Source organism: Paroedura picta, chromosome 6, assembly GCF_049243985.1.
Source record: "Paroedura picta isolate Pp20150507F chromosome 6, Ppicta_v3.0, whole genome shotgun sequence".
Classification (NCBI taxonomy): Eukaryota; Metazoa; Chordata; class Lepidosauria; order Squamata; family Gekkonidae; genus Paroedura; species Paroedura picta.
In genome coordinates this window covers 20,178,121-20,199,641 of record NC_135374.1, presented here as the reverse complement: position 1 = coordinate 20,199,641, position 21,521 = coordinate 20,178,121, and the positions used below count along the sequence as shown (strand labels likewise).

Below are 21,521 nucleotides of genomic sequence, written 5' to 3'. Positions count from 1 at the left end.
TTAAAAAACCTACCAAAGTGTCTGAAATGATCCCTGTAATATTATACCATTTTTGAAACGGACAACATTCTATGATATAGTTGGGAAAAATCCACTGTCCCTATTTTGATCTGCTGTTTGGAAACACCCCATTTATTAAATCATTCTAATCTTTGATACTCCTTTCAGGGGAAAGATGTGCCTTGATTTTCACAGGGTTATACAATAAGATGTGATATACTGGGCAAAGACCATACTGGGAAATCCAAGTTCAAACTGTTCTTTGACTACAAAACTTGGTGGATGGATGAGTCACACTTTGATTTTTATTATGCTTGTCCAGACGCTCAAGTCCATTTTTACTCAGGGAGCCAGGTGGTGTGGAGGAGAATCTTTCCCCAGTAATTTCCTAGTGAAGAGCAGCTTAAAGCCACATTTTGGACTGGGGCATCCATACCGAGGGTGAAAAATTAAAAGTCACCTCACCTATTTCACAGGGCGGTGTGTGAGGCTAACACACCAACTGCAATCCCTATTCCGCTGGAAATAAAAGTCCCACGAAGGGCGACGGGGATTCTTTCCGCCCTAAGGCGCAAACCTAAGCAAACTTGCCAGGCAGTAAAATCGTACCTGCATTCATGTCGGCTTACTTCTGAGTAAACAGTCTTCGGCCGGCGGTTCCCCTTGGCGGGGGGAAAAAAACCGACTTGCTGACAATGTCCTAAAAGGAGCACGCGAAAGTGGGGGGAGGCTTGCGCGTCAGGAGGCGGCCAGCCGGGAGATTTCGGGCGGTGGGTTTGCTTTCGCGGCGTGGAAGCGGAGGGAGGGCAAGCCCGGCAAGGCAAAGCGAGGGGTGGCTTTTTTATTTATTTATTTATTAATTGATTGATTGATTGATTAGCCCCCACCGGTCCAGGCACCGAAAGGGACCAAAGACTCGGAGATGGTTTCTCTCACCTTCCATGGATCCAAAGCGAGGCGGCGGCGGCGGCGGCGCTTCCCCTTCCTTCAGCCCCGCGTCCGTCCACGCGTCGGCCTGCTCTCGCCCGGGCAGCTCAGCGACGCGACCTCGAGGAGCCGTCCCCGTCCGCCTGGGCCTGCAAAACAAGCGGCCGGCCACCCCGAGAGGGAGGAAGGGGGCGGTGGCGGGCAGCACGGTCACACAGCGCCGGCCCAGCTCGGGCCTCGCCTCGCCGCCTCCCTGGCCGGCCGCGACCCCCGCCTCCCCTCGGCCGGGCAGGGCCCCCGCGCTCCAGCCGCCCCCCGAGGCCTTCCCCGCGCCCCCAGGCCCTGGCCACACGCACGCCCCTCGCGGAGCCACCTGCCCCGGACGGGCCTGCTGCAAGCGGAGGGAATGAAGTGCCCTGGCCGCGGATCGGGGCGAGGCTGGGGGGCGGGCGGGGGCCACAATTGTATGTGTGTGTGTGTCTCCCCCACCCCCTTTTTGCTCTCGGGATCCGCTTTCACTATGCACGCTCCTTCTGTGTCCCGTGAAGAGCCGCTGCATTTCAGCCCCCCCACCACGCCTCCGTCCCTACTCCGCGTTGTTAACGTGTAGAGAGCGAGAGGTGTCAAGTTTGAAAGGTATGTTGCTCGCGGTGGGGCTCCCAGGCAGTGACAGGAGCGTCGTCCGTGGCTGCTGTGGGTCATTGTACTCTGTGCATGCTCAGAAGCCAGCGCATCCAGTCCTTCAGGACGCACACACCTAGCACCAGGTACAAAGAAGATGGCACCTTTGGAGGGCAGTCGTTAACAGGGCTACTCAGAGTCCTCCTAAGGTCTATTGGGTGGGGCATACCCCCCAGAAAATGTTTTGTTGTTGTTGATTTAGGAGCAACTGGACTCTTAATATTGTACTCCGGCAATATTAACAGCCATCCAAAGATGATCTCTTTGCCCATAAATGCATTTTGAAAGCATGGTTTACACACTCTTTACCCATGCTGGCTTCCCTGATCTTATCATATCCCTTGGCAAGACTCACCTCTTTCATGCCCCCCACCAACCCACACTCCCATCAACACTTTCTTCCCTGTTGCTTTTACACCCAACCTATGACCCTGAGAGCTTGCTCCACTCCATATCCCCCACCCCCACCTTTCATTGTCGGTCACATACACTAGATGCCCCTCCCCATCTCCTTGCTGACCCCCCCCCCCCCAGATCTCCCTGTCCCACATGATGTCCTTGAATCTTAAGCTTTGGCTCTAATTCACTTGAATCTCTGTATCCAGCCCTCCTTCACTGCCACGTTTCATGAGCCCTCCGATTATGCCAAATACACCAGAGGCTCATGGTGAGCCCCAGCAGCTTTCTTCTTTACCTCATCCCAACCTCCCTGCCACTACACCACCTCCTACCTGTACCCAGGTTCCCTTTGACCTCTTCATTCCATTCTCTTGTGCTGCTCCTTTCTCTTATCCCTCGGTGCCCTGCTGCTTCCCCCACGCCGGCCCTCATTGTCCTTACCTTGGGGTCTCTGCCTCTGTCGTCTTCCTCGCTGTGCTCCTCAGGTGATTTAACCAACCTGTCCATTCTTCCTCCTGTTCTCGGAGAAAACTCAAAAGGCTGGCTTCATAGTCCTCCGCCCCCCCTCCCCGAAGCTGGCTTCGGTCACAATTTGCTGCCGCTAACAGAAAAATATGTGAACTATTTCTTTTTTTAAAAAGGCTGTCTTCTGTCGCTCCCAAGTTCTCTCAGTTAAGTCTGGCTGATTTCCTTTGAGGCATTCCTGCCTCTTTGCTTTCTCTACACACGGCAGGTTTGTGGTAGGGGCTTCCTGTTGTAAGGGAAGGCTGTGTTCAGAGCTGCTCTCTCTCTCTTTCTCTGTGTGAAACCTCCTCCTGCTGGAGAGAGGTTGGATAAGAGTCTCATTCAAATAATACCTCTACTGGCATGACAAGGCATATCAGCATTGTCGACAAAATCTGGGAAAGACAGATCCTTTAAGGCATCTGTCAGGAAGGCTGTAGATGTCATTCAGGGTTTCTTCCAGCATAACCTCATCAATCTCTTTTCAGCATCTGGGGTCGGTTGTGGGAGTAATAGCAAAGTGGCTGTGTTTGGGTATGTGCAAAATAGATTTCTGTGATTAGGAAACCAGCCTTGCAACTCAGGAATTGAAAGGAGTTCCAGGTGAGAAGGCCTGACTTGCAATTAAGTCTGTCTCTGTGCTTTAAGAAATCCCTTAGGCCTCTCTGTCAGCAGTTTAGAATTTCACGTTTATGGGTCTGCTGATCCCCATGATCATCCATATATTCTCAACATGGCTAAATCTGTGGATGCTTAAATCCAAAGATTGTAGCAGTGAACAGATAAGACAGATCTTTCTACAAACCAGAAAAATCTGCAGTCCAATAAAACATACAGGGGCTTAACCCCCAAGTAATAGCACTGCACATCTGGACTGCAGTTTTTCCTGTTAGAGGTTCTAGTGAGAGGAAAGGAAGGGTAGATAAATGGAAGCTGGGGACTAGAGAACTTCTCAAATAACTGAAAAAATTAGATGATGTCATGAGAGCCATATGGCTGTTTGGGGGGACCTAGACAACCTGCTTCCTGGCAAATAGAAGGGGAAGAAGGGGAAGAAATGGAGATAGTGACAGATTTTATTTTCCTGGGCTCCAAGATCACTGCAGATGGGGACTGCAGCAAAGAAATTAAAAGACGCTTGCTCCTGGGGAGGAAAGCTATGGCAAATCTAGAGAGCATCCTAAAAAGCAGAGACATCACCCTGCCAACAAAAGTGCGTTTAGTCAAGGCTATGGTCTTCCCAGTTGCAATGTATGGCTGCGAAAGTTGGACCATAAGGAAGGCCGAGCGTCAAAGAATTGAGGCTTTTGAACTCTGGTGCTGGAGAAGACTCTTGTGAGTCCCTTGGACTGCAAGGCGAACAAACCGGTCAGTCCTAGAGGAGATCAGGCCTGACTGCTCTTTAGAAGGCCAGATCCTGAAGATGAAACTCAAATACTTTGGCCACCTCATGAGAAGGAAGGACTCCCTGGAGAAGAGCCTAATGCTGGGAGCGATCGAGGGCAAAAGAAGAAGGGGACGACAGAGAATGAGGTGGCTGGATGGAGTCACTGAAGCAGTAGGTGCAAGCTTAAATGGACTCCGGGGAATGGTAGAGGACAGGAAGGCCTGGAGGATCATTGTCCATGGGGTCGCGATGGGTCGGACACGACTTCGCACATAACAACAACAACAAGACAACCTGCTACCAACATTGCTGAAGAGTCCATGCCTCAGTTATTGTTGAGAAGGAGAGAGAGAGGCTAAAAAAAAAGGAAAGGTAAAAGATGAAAAGGAAGACGAGACCAAAGGGGAGGAACAAAAAAGATAAAAAGCCGTGACTTCTTTGGGTAGTAAAAAAGGCTAAAAAGGTAAAGCTGATAAGGGGGGAGGGAATAGGAAAATATGGTTTAGTGAGTGAGGATAGAAGCCATCGAAAGGTAGGAAGACAGAAGGGGACAGACAGCAAGTACTCCTGGGAGGGACAAAATGGGAAAGAAACAAGGAATGGGGGGTGTGAGGTCACTCCCCCTGTGAATTCTTGCAAATCCCCCCTATGAGTTACTCTTTAAATTATTAATAGTAATAGTAATCTAATTTGTATACTGCCCCCTCCCCACAATGGGCTGGGGGTGGTTCACACCAACACAAGAATATATAGACAATAAAATCATCATTAAAATCAGTATCATCAGTAAACCTTATAAAATCCAAACTGACTGCTCACCCACTACCTGATTGGCCCTCCCTTGTGGTGTGCCACCAATAGAGACAGAGCACTCTGCAAATGAGGGCCAATCAGTTCAAACTGCACTCTCAAAATGAGGGCAAATCAATTCAAGTTGCACTCTGCTAGTGAGGGCCAATCAGTTCAAACTGCACTTTGCTAATGAGGGGCAATCAGCTCAAATTGCATGCAGATAAGTAACTCCCTACTTGATTGTCCCCTGGAAATATTCCCCCAATAGGAGATGGCCCTCATCCAGGAGTCGCCCAGGCTGGTAGTTTACCCCCAATCAGGAGGGAGCTCTCAGCCAGGAAAAGCGAATAAGTAGTACTCTGCCTCCAGCTTCTTGCAAGTTTCAGAAGTTTGCTCTAAAGCTGGCTCCTGTTCCACCCAGCAAACTTCTGAAACTAGCAGGAAGTTGGAAGCAGAGAGCTGATCCCTTATTATTATTTCTGGGCTGAGGACTCTATTCTCTAGTTCTACTGTGATAGGTGCAAGTTCTATGCCTTGTGGAAAGAAGCCTATGTTAAGACCCTTATGTTTTATCTGGTAAAATGATAGACTGCCTCATCTGGATGGTGAGCAAAATACAGTTTGGCTCTTGTGTTCTAGTACTGAGAAAAGGGACAGGACCCACTGACAGGACCCAGTCAGAGTAGCTGAGCTGTGGAATCGGCTACTTAAGGAGGTGGTGAATTCCTCCCTCAGTGGCGGTCTTCAAGCTGCGGCAGGACAGATCCTTATTCTGGATGCTTTGGGCTGATCCTGTACTGAGCAGGGGGTTGGACTAGATGGCTTGTATGACCCCTTCCATGATTTTTAGTGAGATGGACTTGACCTTCTATGAATTTGATGAGCATGGAGATTGCAACTGAAATTTATGTTGCATTCCATACCTGAGTAAACATGGTTTAGAAAGACAGCAATGTCGACATAAGACACCATCATGGCTTCCTGAACATCCTTGGTTCAGTCTCCTGTTATGAACTCCTTGAGAGAACCCAGTTCTTTGCAGCATGTGTGAATAATTATTACGTCAAAATATATGCTTCTGGATTTATTTAGTCTAGCTAGATAGCAGGTCTGTTGAAATTCCCTATAATTACTGTCCTTCATGCATGACAAAAACCAAACATAAAATAATCAAACGTAAATTTAAGAACCTGCTGACAGCACTGGAAAGGCACAAAAGAGAGCGCTCGAGTCATGACAAGAATGGGAAGTAGATTTTAGAATAATAAGGGCATTTGCTGCTCTGGTATGGGTCGTTATGGATGAAAAAGTGACAGCAGTTCAAATTTTTACCTAGAAAGCTGGCCGATCCACATAGTCCATCCCGTTTCCAGTAGCAATTTCCTACTGAAATGGAATATTTGATCACAGCTGTATTATGAGGAACGGACAGGTGGTCACTTGGGAGTGACGAATCACGAAGCAGTTAAAATTAACTCTCTGTCCCTCTTCCAGGGCTACTGTAATCCCTTTTAAAAAACCCGTCTCCTTAAAGTTATTGCAACAGCTTCTCTTTAAGGTGAAGGAGGCACATGCATTTACTTACCTTTGCACTGGGTGGGGAAACACCACCATCAGCACCTTTTTCCATTTGCCCCTCCTCCTTTGTGTGCACACACCCACCTTCCTCTGGACCGGAAAGGTGCTTACTATTCACTTGTTCCCCTGGACCAAAGCTGCTGCCTGCCTCTTTCAGGGAAAATATAGAAGTAGCTATAAAATCTGTCAGGAGGGGGAAGGGGCTTGCTGATGGGGGTGATCATCTGGAGATTTAGACTGGTTTTTCTCCAATACATGGATGATACTTGGTTTATATTGTGGTTCTGGCTGATCCCACAGGTTGCAGAAACCATAATCTGCCAAGAAGCAGTTTTGGGATGAATGAGGATTAATCAGATGAAATTTGTCTCATTGAAACAGATGTGTTGCAGGTGAGAGGAAGGACTGACCCAGGAATTGTGTTATATCCCGTTCCAGATCAGGTTGCACTACTCCTAAAGGAGCAGGTTCATACTTTGGCCTCCTGCTGGATAAGCAGGTGATAGGAGTGGCCAGGAGTGCATTTCACCAGCTTTGGCTGGTGAGCCAGCTGTGGTTTTCACTGACCAAAGATCTTGCCACTGTGGTGAATTTCCTTCAATTTTGCCTTCAATTTCTAATGCCCTGGTGACATCTAGATTAAGCTACTTCAATAATTTTATTTCTCCTACTTTGCAAAGAGTTATTGCTGCTTTTCTATTTAAATAGTTGGTTTTATTTTGGTGCTGGTTTAGGGATGGTGGCAAAGTGCTAGTAAGTGGCAAGGGGAGGGACAACGAAATTGGTGTTTCACCATAAAGTTTCAGATGAATCCTAGAGTGGTAATGGCACTTCCGAGTTCATACCGCAAATCATATTGTGATATTGATGTGACATTGATTCCGCCCCCCACCCACATTTTGCTCCCACTGCTCTGCAGAACCAAAGCGGTAGAACTTGATTAAAAAGATGGATGTTCTTAAATAAATGACATTTCAGTATAATATTAATCGTGAAGCTGACTCTGTTATAGCAATTTAAGAAGGTTTCTTGCAAGTATTTGAGTGTTGGATGTTTTCAGAGAGTGTTGTACTTTTTTCTCCGGGAAAGCTTCACAGCCTTGAAGCAATCCCCTCATGTGAATGAAGTTCTCCATTGAATCCAGAGTTTACCCCTCAAGCTCTGCTGCTTGAGTATCTCTCACCTGACTGACTCCCCCGAGTCTCCTTTAAGTCTGACTCCAATCTGACTCGTTCCCCCCATCTTGCCCTTCTTAGCCCGGCAGTCTTATACACTGAATGTGCCTGGTGTTAACCCTTCATTGGCCGGGATCTACATAGAAGCAAAAACCCTTGTATTTTTTATTATTTTCTGCCCCTTCCCTTTCCTGGGTTTTCTTTTGCCCTTACTCCTGGGTCCCATCACAAGGTGATACTCCCAATTCAGGCTAAAGGAGAAGGAGGATCCCTGCCCAGTTAAAAAGGGAGACTCAAGTGCAAAAATTTCCTTGGACTTCTGTGAAAGGAAGCTTACTTCAGACTCTTTAGAAAGCAGAGGGATACTGGTACTTCGAGGAAGGGAAGTTGGCGGTACCAGTGGAAGGGTACCTGCCTTCTAGAAACCAGGAGAGTTCAGGGGAACTCATAGACAAAAATAAAACAGATGTGTTTTGGACAAACACAGAAACAAAAAAAATCAATTGTAAAGAAATCTCAGCATCTTAAAAAAAAGCTTGAAAACTTCTCAAAAGCCTATAACAAAGAACTTCTGACTGTATTACAGTTGATTTGTATGTCAAACTTTGATTCCTCATCTCAGCAACCCTTTCCTTCCATGTAAAATAAAATCTTATGATTGTCAGTTGTTAACAATGCCTCAGTGCCATTCTGACAAAGGTTAAAGAAAAAAGGGTTCTTACACTTTCCCCTGAAAGTTCCAGGGCTGAGTAATCCAAAAGATCTGTCAGTGACAGGGTGGGACCATCAGGTTCATATTATCACAAAGAAATAATTTCATAACAAAGAAACCACACTACAAAGCCAGCTCAGTCTGCGAGGGAACAACATTTTATTTTGGAGGGGAAATATCCTTCAGAGCGCGGAAGTGTGTTGGGGCCTAGCCTAGCCACCTTGAACTCCACAACGAATGGCAGGATATAAATGAAATGACTAAACAAAGTAGTCAGGTAGCCATGTATTGATTGATTCTAGCTGGGAGAGCTGAATTTATGGAAATAATTTAAAGCTGAAAGGCACTTTGGAAACTAAGCTGCACTCCTTGAACACATCACTCTTAAGTGTGTGTGTGTAAGGTTTATCTCCTTGAACATGAAACTGCCTTATACCAAATCAGACCATCCGTCCATCAAAATCAGTATTGTTTACACAGACTGGCAGCAGGTCTCCAGTGTCTCAGGCAGAGGAAGATCTTTCACATCACCTACTGCCTGGTCCTTATAACTGGAGATGTCAGGGATTGAACCTAGGACCTTATGCACGCCAAGCATGACATGCACACATCTTAATTTCCTGGGGGATGGTATTGTTAGCATTACAACTTGGTTTGTGCTGTGGTATGGGCATACTGTTTGTGACATAAAGTTCACATAAAGCATATTGCTTTAGAAAATAGATACACCCTTTATTGAACAGCAATGCCACACTGGATGGGAAAGATCCTATGGTGGAAAGAGATTGCAGAGAGCATGTCTTGCCTGAATATAATTCATGGGAAGGTGACTTTAACTGGAAGAGGGTACTGTCACTACCAAAATGGATGCATTGTTCATACCCTGTTTTGTTTTTTTTTAATTACAAAACAAACAAGCAAAAGTCAGCCCTGGCCCCTGTTCCCCAGACTGGTTCAATCATCAGATCTTAGAAGCAAGGCAGAGCCAGCCTTGGTTGGTACTTGGAAAGGGGGACTACCAAACAAGCCCAAGGTCATTACGTAGAGGAAGGCAATTTACGTACCTCTGTCCATCTCTTTCTTTGAAAACCCTATGGGGTTACCGTAAGTCTGCTGCAACTTGACAGCACTTTTCACCATCAGATGGTCAAGGAATGGAAGTACTTGAAGAGAGATTTGTGGATGGGAGAAAAATTAAATGTTATCTTTCTCCCTGCTGTTGCTGGTGGTAGCAGTTGAAGCTTATTTATTTTTTCTGTTCAGGGTGATGAGGATTAGGCTCTTTATAATCTTTAGGATCGTGGAAGCTGGACTGTGGCCCATACAACTATTCCATTTTCTGAGTGGATTTGGATCTTAACAATAACATACATCAGACATGGAATTGACCTGGAGAACTGGCCCTTACAGAATATCCTGGGTTAATATCCCAGCAGACCATGGTTAGAAACTACTGCAAAGATTGCATGACTACAGCAAAGATTTTAGATTTGGGACATCCAATCCCCACTCAGCAGAGCTGCAAATACATTAGAAAAAGGCATTTTGTTCATCTGCTCCTGCTCTCAAGAATGTTCTTTTAATTGTCTGGAAGAAGCATTAGCCTGGTTCATGATTTCAGGTTAATCTATCTGTAGAACGGAACCAGCTAGATATCAGGAAAAAGTTTTTTAACAGTCAGAGTAGTTCAGCAGTGGAATTGACTGCCTAAGGAGTTGGGGAGCTCCCCCTCACTGACAGTCTCAGGCAGCGGCTGGACAGATTCTTATCCCGGATGCTTTATGCTGATCCTGCATAGTGCAGGGGATTGGACTAGATGGCCTGTATGGCCCCTTCCAACTATAGGATTCTATGATTGTATCTAAAGATGAAGTTTGTCTGAATGGGGAATCCCAAGACAATGTTCATATTGCCAGTCACACAGTGCTTTACAGTTGAGTCAGCTCACATGTGTGGTTGGTTGCCAAACATCAAAGGGAATAAAGGACAGAGAAAGCAAATAACATGTAGATATATGGATCACCCCTTAGAGTTCAGCAGATGACCTTGACTTTATAAACGGCGGTTGTGTTGGATGGTAGAAACTTCTGTCTGAATGTCATTCTCCAATGTTTTCATTGTGTGTAGTGAAGGATGAAAACAGATTATGGTGATGGAGTAGTTCCGTAGTGGAATAGGCTGCCTAAGCAAGGTAGTGAGCTCCCCTTCGCTGACAGTCTTTAAGCAGCAGCTGGACAGATACTTATCATGGATGCTTTAGGCTGATCTTGCGTTGAGTAGGGACAAGATGGCCTGTATGGCCCATTCCAACTCTATAGTTCTATGACTGTAAGCTTTACCCTACACTCTTTTCTTGCATTAATTGCCTGTATACCTTTCAGCTGGTTCTCAATTGCCCAGTATGTCTCAGTGTGAGGTGCTCTAAAGGCCCTCTTGTTAATGAGAGTTAAGAGCAACATTGACTTGGTACATTTTTGCACAATAGATGGATTTGATGTGGCAGCATGTGTTCAGTAATATTTGTAAACAGCCAAGTGTCCCTTCTGACTATAGGAAACAGCCAAATAGCGGTACAACAGTGCTAGTCTTTTCAAGAGGATGACCTCACTTCGTGGCAGAGCTACAGAATCATAACTGAATAGACACTTTCATCTATCTGCTTGAGCCACAGTTCTTTATTTAGTTTATTTAAATTAGTTTAACTCATGTGCCAAGTTGTATAATTCTCAAAGTGGTGAGAAAGAAGGGAAGAAAGAGCTCCACTAGGGCTTGCATCTCTAGGTTGGGAAATGTCTTGAGATTTTGGGTGTAGACTGGGGAGGGTAAGATTTGGGAAAGGGGAGGACCTCAGCAAGGTATAATGTCATAGAGTCCATGCTCCAAAGCAGCCATATTCCCCAGGGGAACTTGGAGGTCATTTGTCATTCTGGAAGATTTCCAGGCCCCACCTGGTGCAAGAAAAACAAAACATAGCCACAAAATGAAAATTCAGTAACTATTTCAGGAAATATATAAGCAGCCATGCTGTAACAGCAATCAAATGTTAAGGAGCATATGAACACTCAGATGCTTGAAAGAACTCAATAAAGTGTGGGTGCTGAAAGCATAATAGATGTGGTGCCAGCCAAATAGTCACGGAGATGACCTTGCGCAACAACAGTACCGCAACACAGAAGACCAACCCCATGGGAGATGTCCCCACTGATTCTGAGAGCATCCATACGATGGCATACCTGAATCATGACTTGTGAAGTTTCCATATCTATTTGTCTCTCTTTGTCTCTCACATCTCCCTCCCTCCTTCCCTCTCACACTTGTGGCTCAGGGCAGTTTACACAAAATCAAATTATTAATTATTATTATTTATATTTTTTACTTATCTACCCTTTTCCCAGGCACTCAAGACAGATTGCATGGAGTGGCTGGATTGGAGTATCCATATGGACATCAAGTCAGGAAGAGAATAGAACTGCATTAAAACTGTGGAATTAACTGCCAGTAAAGGTAGTGATGGGCTTATAAGCATAAAAGAGTCAGACAGAATCATGGAGTGGTCTGTCAATGGCTACAAATAATGATTACTAAAGGGTGCCTCCATTTACTGAGGCAGCATATCTTTGAATACCAATCCCGGGAGAGAGCTGTAGTGATGGACTGCATCTCTCTATACTCTGTTTGTTAAACCCTCCAAGGCAACTGGTTGACCACCGTGGGAAACTTTATGCTGAAGAAAATGACCATAAATCTGATCCATCAGGCTCTTCTCATGTTCAGAATGTTGAAGCTAGGGTTGCCAGCTCTGGGTTGGGAAACACCTGGAGATTTTAAGGGTAGAGCCTGGGAGGGTAGGGTATAATGACTTTTAGTGCTGGCTAATTGAGTGTCATGGGTGCAAAGGGAAGGAGAGATTGGAAGATGATGAGTAGCACCTTGCTCGAAGAGCGTATTGTCCTGAAGACATGCATCCTTCCTTTGGGTGGGGAGAGAAAATCCCTTAGTGTGCCTGTCCCTACAATCCCACTGATCTCGTCTGAAGGGTCCAGTTAAGGTCTGGCGACCTGCCATCTGGCTGACGTCTCTATTTTCTACTTGTGAGTAGAGTATGTGTTTAGCTGGATATGCCATTTAATCCAAAGTCCATTTTTGCAATACAGTGCACTACAAATGTGGTTTTTGAAATGTTTTAGAAGGGCATTTATGTTTGTATGGTCTTCAAACTGAGGAGGGGTCCAGCTACTAACATGTGCAGGGGCAAGCAGCAAGTGAGAAACCAAGATGGTTAACCACTCCTGTTTTTCTTCTGGGGGGAAAGCACCTCTTTGTGCTTTCCCCCCAGCCTGGCTCTTTACCAGGATTACTAGCTCAATGGGTAGAAAGCAAATCCTATCTCTCCCCCCATCCCCCTTAAATATCAGAATCTTGTGTTGGCTGCCAAACATTTAATGTTAGCCTATGATCTTGTTAAAGCACTTGGCATCCTCAGCAATCTCTATGTACATGTTTAACATTATTATCCTTGTTATAATTGTGCATCCAACCAGAAAGGATGACTTCTCAACAAATGAACAAAGGGTGGATTTTTTAATAAAGCGAAGGTATACATTTTGGCGAACCTGAGGGAACTTGATTGAGCTCAAAGAGTGTAACTGCTTAGGGTTACACTGTAAGCATTGCCTATGGAAAGCCAAGGGACTCAACAGTGCTCAATTCTGACCGGGGCACGCCTTTGTGTTCATCTTTATAGTCATTCACTTGGATACTGACTGCAGCCAAATATTCATGAGCATCCAAGGAACTGGAGCCACACAAAAAGGCTTTGTTTTGGAAAGTCTATTACTTGCAGTGTTTGACCCTGACATGAAATAGATTCATTTTCCACAACAGCCTTTCCCTGAACAGAATATCTCTCAGTCTGTTTACTGATTCTATGCATTAATAATTCTAGCATTTTCCCTCACAAGTTCCTGGAAGGCTCCCCGAGCCATTAATAATTTGGTTCCTGGAAGCAATTCTTTCTTTCTTCCAGTGACTAAATATGGTTCTTCAGTTCCTCAGCCCATCCTTCTTTTACTGAAGAACATTTTGGCGACATGCAAGATTAAAGAGATTGGCACCTTATTTTCTTTTACAGCATCATCATAGGCTGTAGATGCACAAACATGTAATTTGGCAGGAGGAACCTGCTGGGGTGAGGGGGAGAACTTGGAGTAGAGAAACAATCATCGAACCCTCATTATAATCTAGACTGCCCCCATGTTGACCTCAGTGGTGGAGGTATGGTTAGATGGGAAACCTAACCTAAATTAAACATGTGGCATTGTGTACCTAATTTCCCACCTTTGATATGTGTGTCCTGTGCTAGTTCTGGGAGTCTGCAGGTTTCAGGCTAAAAATAACCGTATTTTCTTTACTTGTATCTGTTTGGGGCGAAAGGAGATTATGACAGGAGATAGGTTCTGATATTATCCTTAAATCACTCAGTGACTTTGTTCACAGATGTATTGAAGCTTGGGTACAGGAAATTAGGAAGGAAGAAACTAAATTACTATCTTTGACAGGTTAGGTATTGTCCTAAACCCCACAAAATGGTTTTACCATCCATTTTAGTTGGCATTTTCTTTCTTCATCACTTTGATCAAGATGTTGCTCCCCTTGACCTTCTTGACATCTGGGCTTTGGGTCTGAAAGTGTCACGGGTTGCCTTTCTCTCATGTTCTGTGGCAGAGGTCCTTAACATGGTGCCTCTGGGCACCATGGGGCCTGCCGACAACTTACCATCAAGTATTTGTAGAAAGTGATTCGAGCCAGGTAGGACTCTTGCCCAACATAGCTTCTGATTGGCCACGGGAGATCTGATTGGCGGTAGTGTTGGTTTTATTCTCTCTCTCTGCCCTCTTTTCCAATATATTTTTAAAACCGTCTCTCTTCCCCCTGCACCTGGACTTCTTCTAGGTATGCGCAGCCATTTTGTGGTTCTGGCCTGTGTCAGAGTCCCTGTGCCAGCAGCCTCCAAAAAGAAGAAGAAGAAGAAGAAGAAGAAGAAGAGTTGGTTCTTATATGCCGCTTTTCCCTACCCGAAGGAGGCTCAAAGCGGCTTACAGTCGCCTTCACATTCCTCTCCCCACAACAGACACCCTGTGGGGTGGGTGAGGCTGAGGGAGCCCTGATATCACTGCTCGGTCAGAACAGTTTTATCAGTGTCATTGGCAAGCCCAAGGGCTCCCAGCTGGCTGCATGTGGGGGAGCGCAGAATCGAATCCGGCTCGCCAGATTAGAAGTCCGCACTCCTAACCACTACACCAAACTGGCTCTATGGTTGGTGCTGTAGGGTGCTCTATGGTGTCCTAAGGTTATAGATATCCCTAGGGATCCTGCAGTGACAAGCACCTACCTTTTCACGCTGTGAACAAACCCACTTTTGACTCTGACCTTTCTACAAAGTCCAAAGCAAAGCAAGTTTGTGAAACACTGGGGCCAACCGGAAGACCATGGAAGGTAAACAACATAATATGGATGGTCCAAATCCCTGTTCCAGTTTGGGAGTCAAGGCAGAGCAAATCCATGTGGAGGCAGCCTGAATCATGTTGCTCTATATTTAAATGAGGATTAAGAAAATCAGCATCCACTGATAGCTTTATCACTATAAACATCTGACCTTATGTGCCCCAATGTACTAGATTTTCATAAGATAATCGGTTGACTGAAAAATCAAAGAGAAAGGGTCCAAAATTAATACAAATGCAGCTGCTGGAATAAGCAGAGCTTATTGCTCCGGTGGAGTGACACCGGGGAAGGAAGAAAGGGGCTTTTCCCATGTTGGAGCAGCTGGTGGAAACAAGGTGTCACATTACCTGGTTCCAGGTATGCGATGGGTGGGGGGAGGCGGTGCCACCCAGGCCAGCTTTAAAAGGCAGCCTGCGATGGGGGGGGGGGGGGCCTCTTGATTTTACCGGCACTGGCAGAATCTGTATCAGGTACAAATGATCTTTGACTCATGAAAGCCATCTGACAGAGAGGCTGATTCTGTGAAGGTTCAAGGGGGTGGCAGGTTACAGTGGATGAGCGATAGGGATGTGAGTGTCCTGCACAGTGTAGGGGGTTGGACTAGATGACCCATGAGATCCCTTCCAACTCTATGATTCTATGATTCTATGAAAGCTTACAGCCTGGACAATTTTGTTCTTTAAGGTACTACTAGACTCAGATTTTATCTAAAGACCAACCTGGATGGTCCAAGCTAGCCTGGTCTCCTTAGATGCCAGAAACTAAGCAGGGTCAGCCTTGGCTGGTATTTTGATGGGAGACCTCCAAGGAATATGAGGATTCTGATGTGGAGGAAGGCAATGGCAAATGTTTCTTGCCCAGAGGACCCTAAGGGGTCATCATAAGTCAGCTGTAACTTGATGTCACTTTCCACCACCAAGTTACAAACACAGCTACTCATGAAACTGTTCATGATCAAGCTTGCTAATATGAGTATGCAGAAGGAATGCATGATGCCTATTTGCCATTAAACAATTGGCTCCAGTTTGTAAAAGCTTCTTCTTGATAGATGCTGTAAATAGGATATGAAAATGTCCTATTCTGTTCAGGAAAATAATATGAGCCTTTAAATACCTAACTATGTTTTTGTCCTTGTGTTATACAGATGAGTCAGGCTTAATCACTCTGCCTAGTTCAGATAGAAAAGTTCAGATAGAAATATCAGCAGGAGGGAAAGAAACAGAGGAATGGAAGCCAGGTACGTCTACAACTAATCAATATTACTGCTTCTGGGAATGGAGAAGGGAATAAATCCAACAGCAGATATGGTGAAATGCTAAGTTTACAGCATCAATGTTTAAACTGAAAAGCAAAAATGTAAACTTTTTATTCTTATGAAATCCTGGAAGAGATCAAGTCAAGTCTTGATGGTATCTGGAGTTAGAGTGCTATGGGATGAAATGAAAGACAGTGGTGCATCTCTCCTCCCCCCCCCCCCCCGCTAAAGTTTGTTCCATTTTTGTTTTAGTAAAGGTTCACCAGAGATTATTTATATTGCAAAAAACCTGGTTCCATTCCTTAATCACTTTACATTAAATTCAAAGAGCTACACACCGAGTTCTGGCTGGAGAACGCTGCTCATGTCACACCTTGTCCTATCTTCAGAATCCCTCAGGGGCATCCAACAGCTGGCTTTAGGGCCAGGGAACAGGTTAGAAGGCACTCTGAGGGCTACAGTTTGTGAACAAAACGAAATTGCAAGTGCTCCTCATGCAAGATCTTGTCCATTCACTTTTCAGCATGATTCTACTGCTGGGCTAGAACCATGTCTAAATTCTGGTGCATCCTCAGAATGAGAAGCTATGCTGGTGAATTTGCACCAGTGTGGGATCAGCCTGGGTCTGACCATCTGCTGAAACTGTGCAAGTTTCCCTGACTGTTCTAGTTTCATTCATACATTGTTTGATATTTCATTAAAGCAGTCATTCATGACTGAACTAGCTTGCCCTCACAATTATTTGCAAGTAATTGCTGCAGCTGAACGACAGAGTAGAATCAAACCTTGTGTGAACTCAGCCTCAGTCCCACCACTTCCAGCCAGACTTCCGCTCTCCTCTGCTCATGATTCAGGGAGAGTGGATGGAGGAAGGGTGTTGATCCTTCTGGCTCTTCCCATCTGTTACATCTTAATAACTCCACCACCCCATCCAGCTGGCAGAATTTTGGTTTTGATTGTAAGGTCTGGCAGGTAGATGAAGGGAGATCATCTTTTTTTGCCAGGGCTTTAGCAACAATGGCCAGAACCTAGTGACTAGTGGAAGGACTAACTGGGCTACTGCTACCTCCTGGAACTTCTACCTTAATTGGCAGGAGGAAGGTAGGGCTGGTTCTGCACTTACTTTGTTTTTTCCATTGTCGATCCTGCTGAATTCAGATAAATTTGACCCCCAGTCTTCCTCCTTCCTACCCTCTGAATTGAAACAGAAAGCAGGAAAATTTAAAGCTCCCAAAATCAAAATGGAAATAGAATACAGTGCAGAGGGGAGGGGTTTATTTGGGCTGGGAGAGGATAAAAAGCAAAGTGCAGACTCGACCTAGGTTGCTGCCTTTAGCAGCAAATGAAGTCAGCAGAATGGGAGAAACCTGTTAAGGAGATATTATGGGCATCATCAGTAGATTTCGTTTGTTCCGCTTATTTTCCTTATTAGAAGTTATTATTGTAACCACACTTTCACACACATTTCAGTGACCGAATGCAAGTGGATTTTACCATTCACAGAGCAGCATCCAGGCTGATTCTGCACACAGTGGATAATGAACTTTCAGTGTGTTTTTGCAGTTGGATTTCCCAGTGTGAAACAGGAACATCTACTTCTAAAGTGCATTGAAAGTACATTATTCAACATGTGCAGAATGAATACCAGTCACAAAGTATGTTGAAAGTGGTTTTCAAGTGCATTATCCACACATGTTGGATAATGCATTTCCAGTGTGCTTTTGCTGCTGGATTTTCCTGTGCAAAACAGGAAAATCTTATACAGTGAATTGAAAATGTTTTATCCAGTGTTTGCAGAATGGGCATTTTCTCGGTAAGAAAAGAGAAGTCACTTGCTTCGGTGTTCAGTTTTCTGCTATAATTTCTACTTTCCACAGGGCTTCATTTTGAAATGCCCCTGCCGGTGAGTTCCTTGAAGAAAGGAGAGATGAAAAACAAGAAAAGAGCTAACAAGTCCTTAAACAAAACAAAAAAAATTAGAACCACCTCCGGAATTAGTCATTTGTTGGCATGGAGAGCGGGTAGTGTTGCGTTGGAGAGAATGAACTGCAATCTGGGAGGTCCCTGGTTCAAATCTCACTTCTGTCATGTGGGTGGGCTGAGGCAAGCGACTCTCTTGCAAAGCAGGTCCTCATTTGTGGCATGTGAATAATCACACTGAGCTAAATTACAAGAGAGGTGAAATGAAGGGCTTCTGCCGGAGATGCTGGAGAGTCACTGTCAGTCAGAGATGCGCAGATCCTGCCAGACCAATGGTCAGTCTCCGTAGAAGGCACAGCACCATGTGCTCACAAGACTGTTGTAGAGATGGCAGGTGAGCAAAACTGTTATGGTGGAACATAGTGAGACTGGTGGTCCTGCGGATGTGATGGGCCAAAGCCTTTTCTCGGTGTGAGCTTTGTTTCTGATAACGAGTACCATGAATAGAGGCAATTAAGTGATCACAGAATGAGAGTAATTTGCATGTTTTTCCTGGCTCCCAATGATAACTGAGCTGTCTCCAAGCTGACTTCAAGAGATCTACATAGAGGGCATTACAGTAGTCTGGTCCCGTATCATGGATCCAGACATCCAGAATGGTCATATCAAGGTAGGGGAACATCTTGCAGACTTGACTGAATTGGAAGGAAACATCTTTTTGCAGCTGCCTTAACTTGCTTCTCCAACATCTGTGCTGGATCCTATGCTTTTAACTTAAGAGGTGAACCCCATGGAAAGTAGGAAAGGTTGGTGGCTTCAAGATCTCTGCCTTCTCCAGAAGGAATACATGCCAAAGCAATATAACCTTTTTTTTAATGCCACTATGGCTGCAAGACTCTTAGTTGCCCAAAGATGGGAAAAACAGGACCTACCGACTATGTCAGACTGGATAGACAAGATTGGTGGCTTGTGTAAGATGGCAAAACTAACCAGCTTGGTTAATCGAAGGCCACCTGAAGAATTCATTGGCGGGCGCCGCAGACTAAATAAAACAGTAAGCCCTTGGGAGGCGGGATGTGTCCGGGATGAGGAAGGGTGCCAATTGGCCCCTTCCTCCAGCCAGACTATGTATTTGGGCTGCAGCGGGCTTATTTGCTAGTGTGGAATATATCAATAGGTAGTTCTCTGTAAAAAGTATTAGATGGGGCAAATCTATTAAGGACAGGAGGTAGAGCTAGGGTTGGACTGTTGTTATGATGTATACTTATATTCTGTTTTTCTGTAACTGCTTTCTTTTTATTTCTGTCTTGAAAACCTAATACAATTATTATTTAAAGGAGAAAATAAGATCTCTGCCTTCTCAACCAGCGTTGCTTCCATCTTGCCTAGGTGCAATTTCGTGTGCTTTTAGCCATTGGACTGCTGTGAGGAGGCAGTGCTCAAGACCTTTTCCTCCTTACCAGGGGATCTGGATAGAGAGAGATGGAGCTGAATGTCATCCACCTGTTGATGACATCCGATTCCAAAGCTACAAATGATTCTTCCAAAAGGCTTTAAATAAGAAGTTGAATAATAGGGGGGGGGGATAAGGTGGGACCTGTGGAACATCACAATTTCTACACCAATGACAGCTGGGCTGATTCTGCACGTTTTTTTCCACTGTAAATCTTCCTGAATTCTGGCCAATTTGAACCCATATCAATTTCCTTCCGTTTTCCCAATTTTAAACATGTCACCCTTCTGCATTTGCATTGTCCCAATTTTTGGTCTTCCTGCTTGATGGGGGGAGGGAGAGGTTGGGTGAAGCTTCAGCCAGCATTGAAAGAGCACAAGGCAGGAGAGTGCTTTATTTCCTGCAGTCAGACCAGGCCGGGGAGGGGGGGGGCAAGTGGAGCATGAGGCTGCTTGTTTATCTTTCTTTTCCTGCAGGAGATGGGGGGAGGCAGCAGCCTCACAGAGAATGAGGAGGGGGAAGTAAATCCAAGAGGCAAATCTCTACTCATAGAAGTGTGGGCTTTTGGAGTGCAGTCACTTTAAAACAGATCCCAAAATGAGGGGAAAATAAGTCTTGTGAGGGAATGGCAACTGAGAACCAGACAGTCTTTGAACTGACGCCCTGACTGATCAGTGACAGACTGCTGCGCTATGTCAGTGTTGGAGGCATGCAGAGGAAGTTAATCTGGCAAAATGCAGAATATCTGCTCTTAATACTGGGGCTCTCAGAGCGGATTCCTCAAATATAGCAAGCTATATCCGCTCCTGGATATCGCGGGGGAAAGGTAGGGTCACTGCAGATCAATCACAGACGTTGCAGAGGGAAAATTTAAAGCACTAAATATCAGAATGGAAATCGAATAGCGTGTAGATGACTTTAATTCAGGGTCACCAGGGATAAAAAGCCCAGTGCATATTCTACCCTGGTCTCGAATGAAAACTTTGTGTCTGATCCATGAGGAACAATTTAATAATCCCCGGCACCTCTCCAGGCATGATTTCCTGTATCATACACTGCAGGTAGATCTAGTAGGAACAACAAGCAGAGAATTTTCTAGAGGAATAACAACAGTGGAAAGAAAAACTATAATCAAGACTGAGTAGAAGAGAAAACAGTCATTTGAAGACAAGAAATGGAGAAGAAAAGAATAACTATATACAGGAAGATGGGGAGAGGGACTACAATCAGTTTCTTTCCACACTAGAATCAGTGCCACAACCTTCATGCATCTTTAGCTATTTCTTCAAGGCAGAGAAGATCTGCTGAAAGCAGTCCCAAAACTTCAGATGTGTCATATGATATGGTGAAGCTCAAGGATACAATGAGCGGGTTGCCAAGTCTTCTGCCCCCTCACTGAGTGGGAGAGAGGCTGCCATTCACAAGTAATTGTCACCAATTTTCTGCATTCTTTAATGGGAGTTTTTAAATCACATGTTCAATTATTTATAGGTTCATCATTTCAAAAAGTGGCTTTTAAGAACCTGGAGATTTTCGCATTAAGTCCAAACCTAATGGATTGTATTCTCTGTTTTCCCCTCCTTTACCTGTTTTCATGCAGTTGTATAATAAAATCCTCTGAGTACCACATCTAAGATTTCCAGTGAGTTTTTATTCCTGTTTAGCACGTGTCACTTGCCAATTTTTTGTGTACATTCTTTTTAGACATTAAAAGGAACATATACTTAGAGTTTGTTAACTCCACTGAAACCTGTTGGTTTGTTTTTTCTTTGTCCATTTTCGATCTGTTCTGTTTCTGGCATGAATCTTTCAATTCTCATTATTGTAATCTGTTCCACTTAATATTTCTGGTAAGGCCTTGGAGGAGGAGCGTGTCTCATGGCTTAAGTGCCACTCAATGCTTTACACCCACTCAGGGCGGCCGCCCCGTCCCTGAGTGCTTCCTCCTCCAACGGACTTGCTTGTCTGTCCAGCAGCCAGCCAATCACCTTCCATCTCCCACCCATGACCACCTCCTCCTTCTGCATGAGAGCTGCCCCTGCCGGTGAGTTCCATAGCAGCTGCCTGCAGCCTTTCCATATCCTGGGGGGAGGGGGAGGCTGTCTGCAGAGTTCTTCCACCCCCCCAGTCTAGCACCCGTTGTAGTCCTGAATGCAACAGGCTTGGCTCTTAGGCATTTTATATTTGTGTGACTAGCTTAGACTGGTTTATGCTACACTTAAATTACTTGGTCA

At 45.1% G+C, this 21,521-nt stretch overlaps 1 protein-coding gene and 1 long non-coding RNA gene across 6 annotated transcripts in view; one reads left to right on the top strand and one right to left on the bottom strand.

The window, feature by feature from the left end:
- ZC3H12C (zinc finger CCCH-type containing 12C) overlaps window positions 1–1,085 on the bottom strand; it is a 58,621-nt gene extending 57,536 nt beyond the window's left edge. The window contains exon 1 of one of the 4 annotated variants that reach the window (XM_077341619.1): window positions 937–1,085. Coding sequence is in view for 1 of the 4 variants with exons in the window: in XM_077341616.1 (XP_077197731.1) it covers window positions 610–615 (6 nt within the window). In the remaining 3 variants the exon portion in view is untranslated. Of the gene's footprint in view, window positions 1–609; window positions 687–936 lie in introns of those variants that run through there. The other 3 variants (XM_077341617.1, XM_077341618.1, XM_077341616.1) reach the window with 3 other exon arrangements.
- On the top strand, window positions 592–20,903 carry LOC143839511 (uncharacterized). 2 transcript variants are annotated; one of them, XR_013231738.1, is made up of 3 exons: window positions 592–770; window positions 11,551–11,659; window positions 15,804–20,903. It is a non-coding gene; the product is annotated as an uncharacterized LOC143839511 (long non-coding RNA). The 2 variants fall into 2 exon arrangements; XR_013231737.1 differs by lacking the exon at window positions 592–770 and adding an exon at window positions 1,440–1,563.
- Window positions 20,904–21,521: the final 618 nt, after the last annotated feature.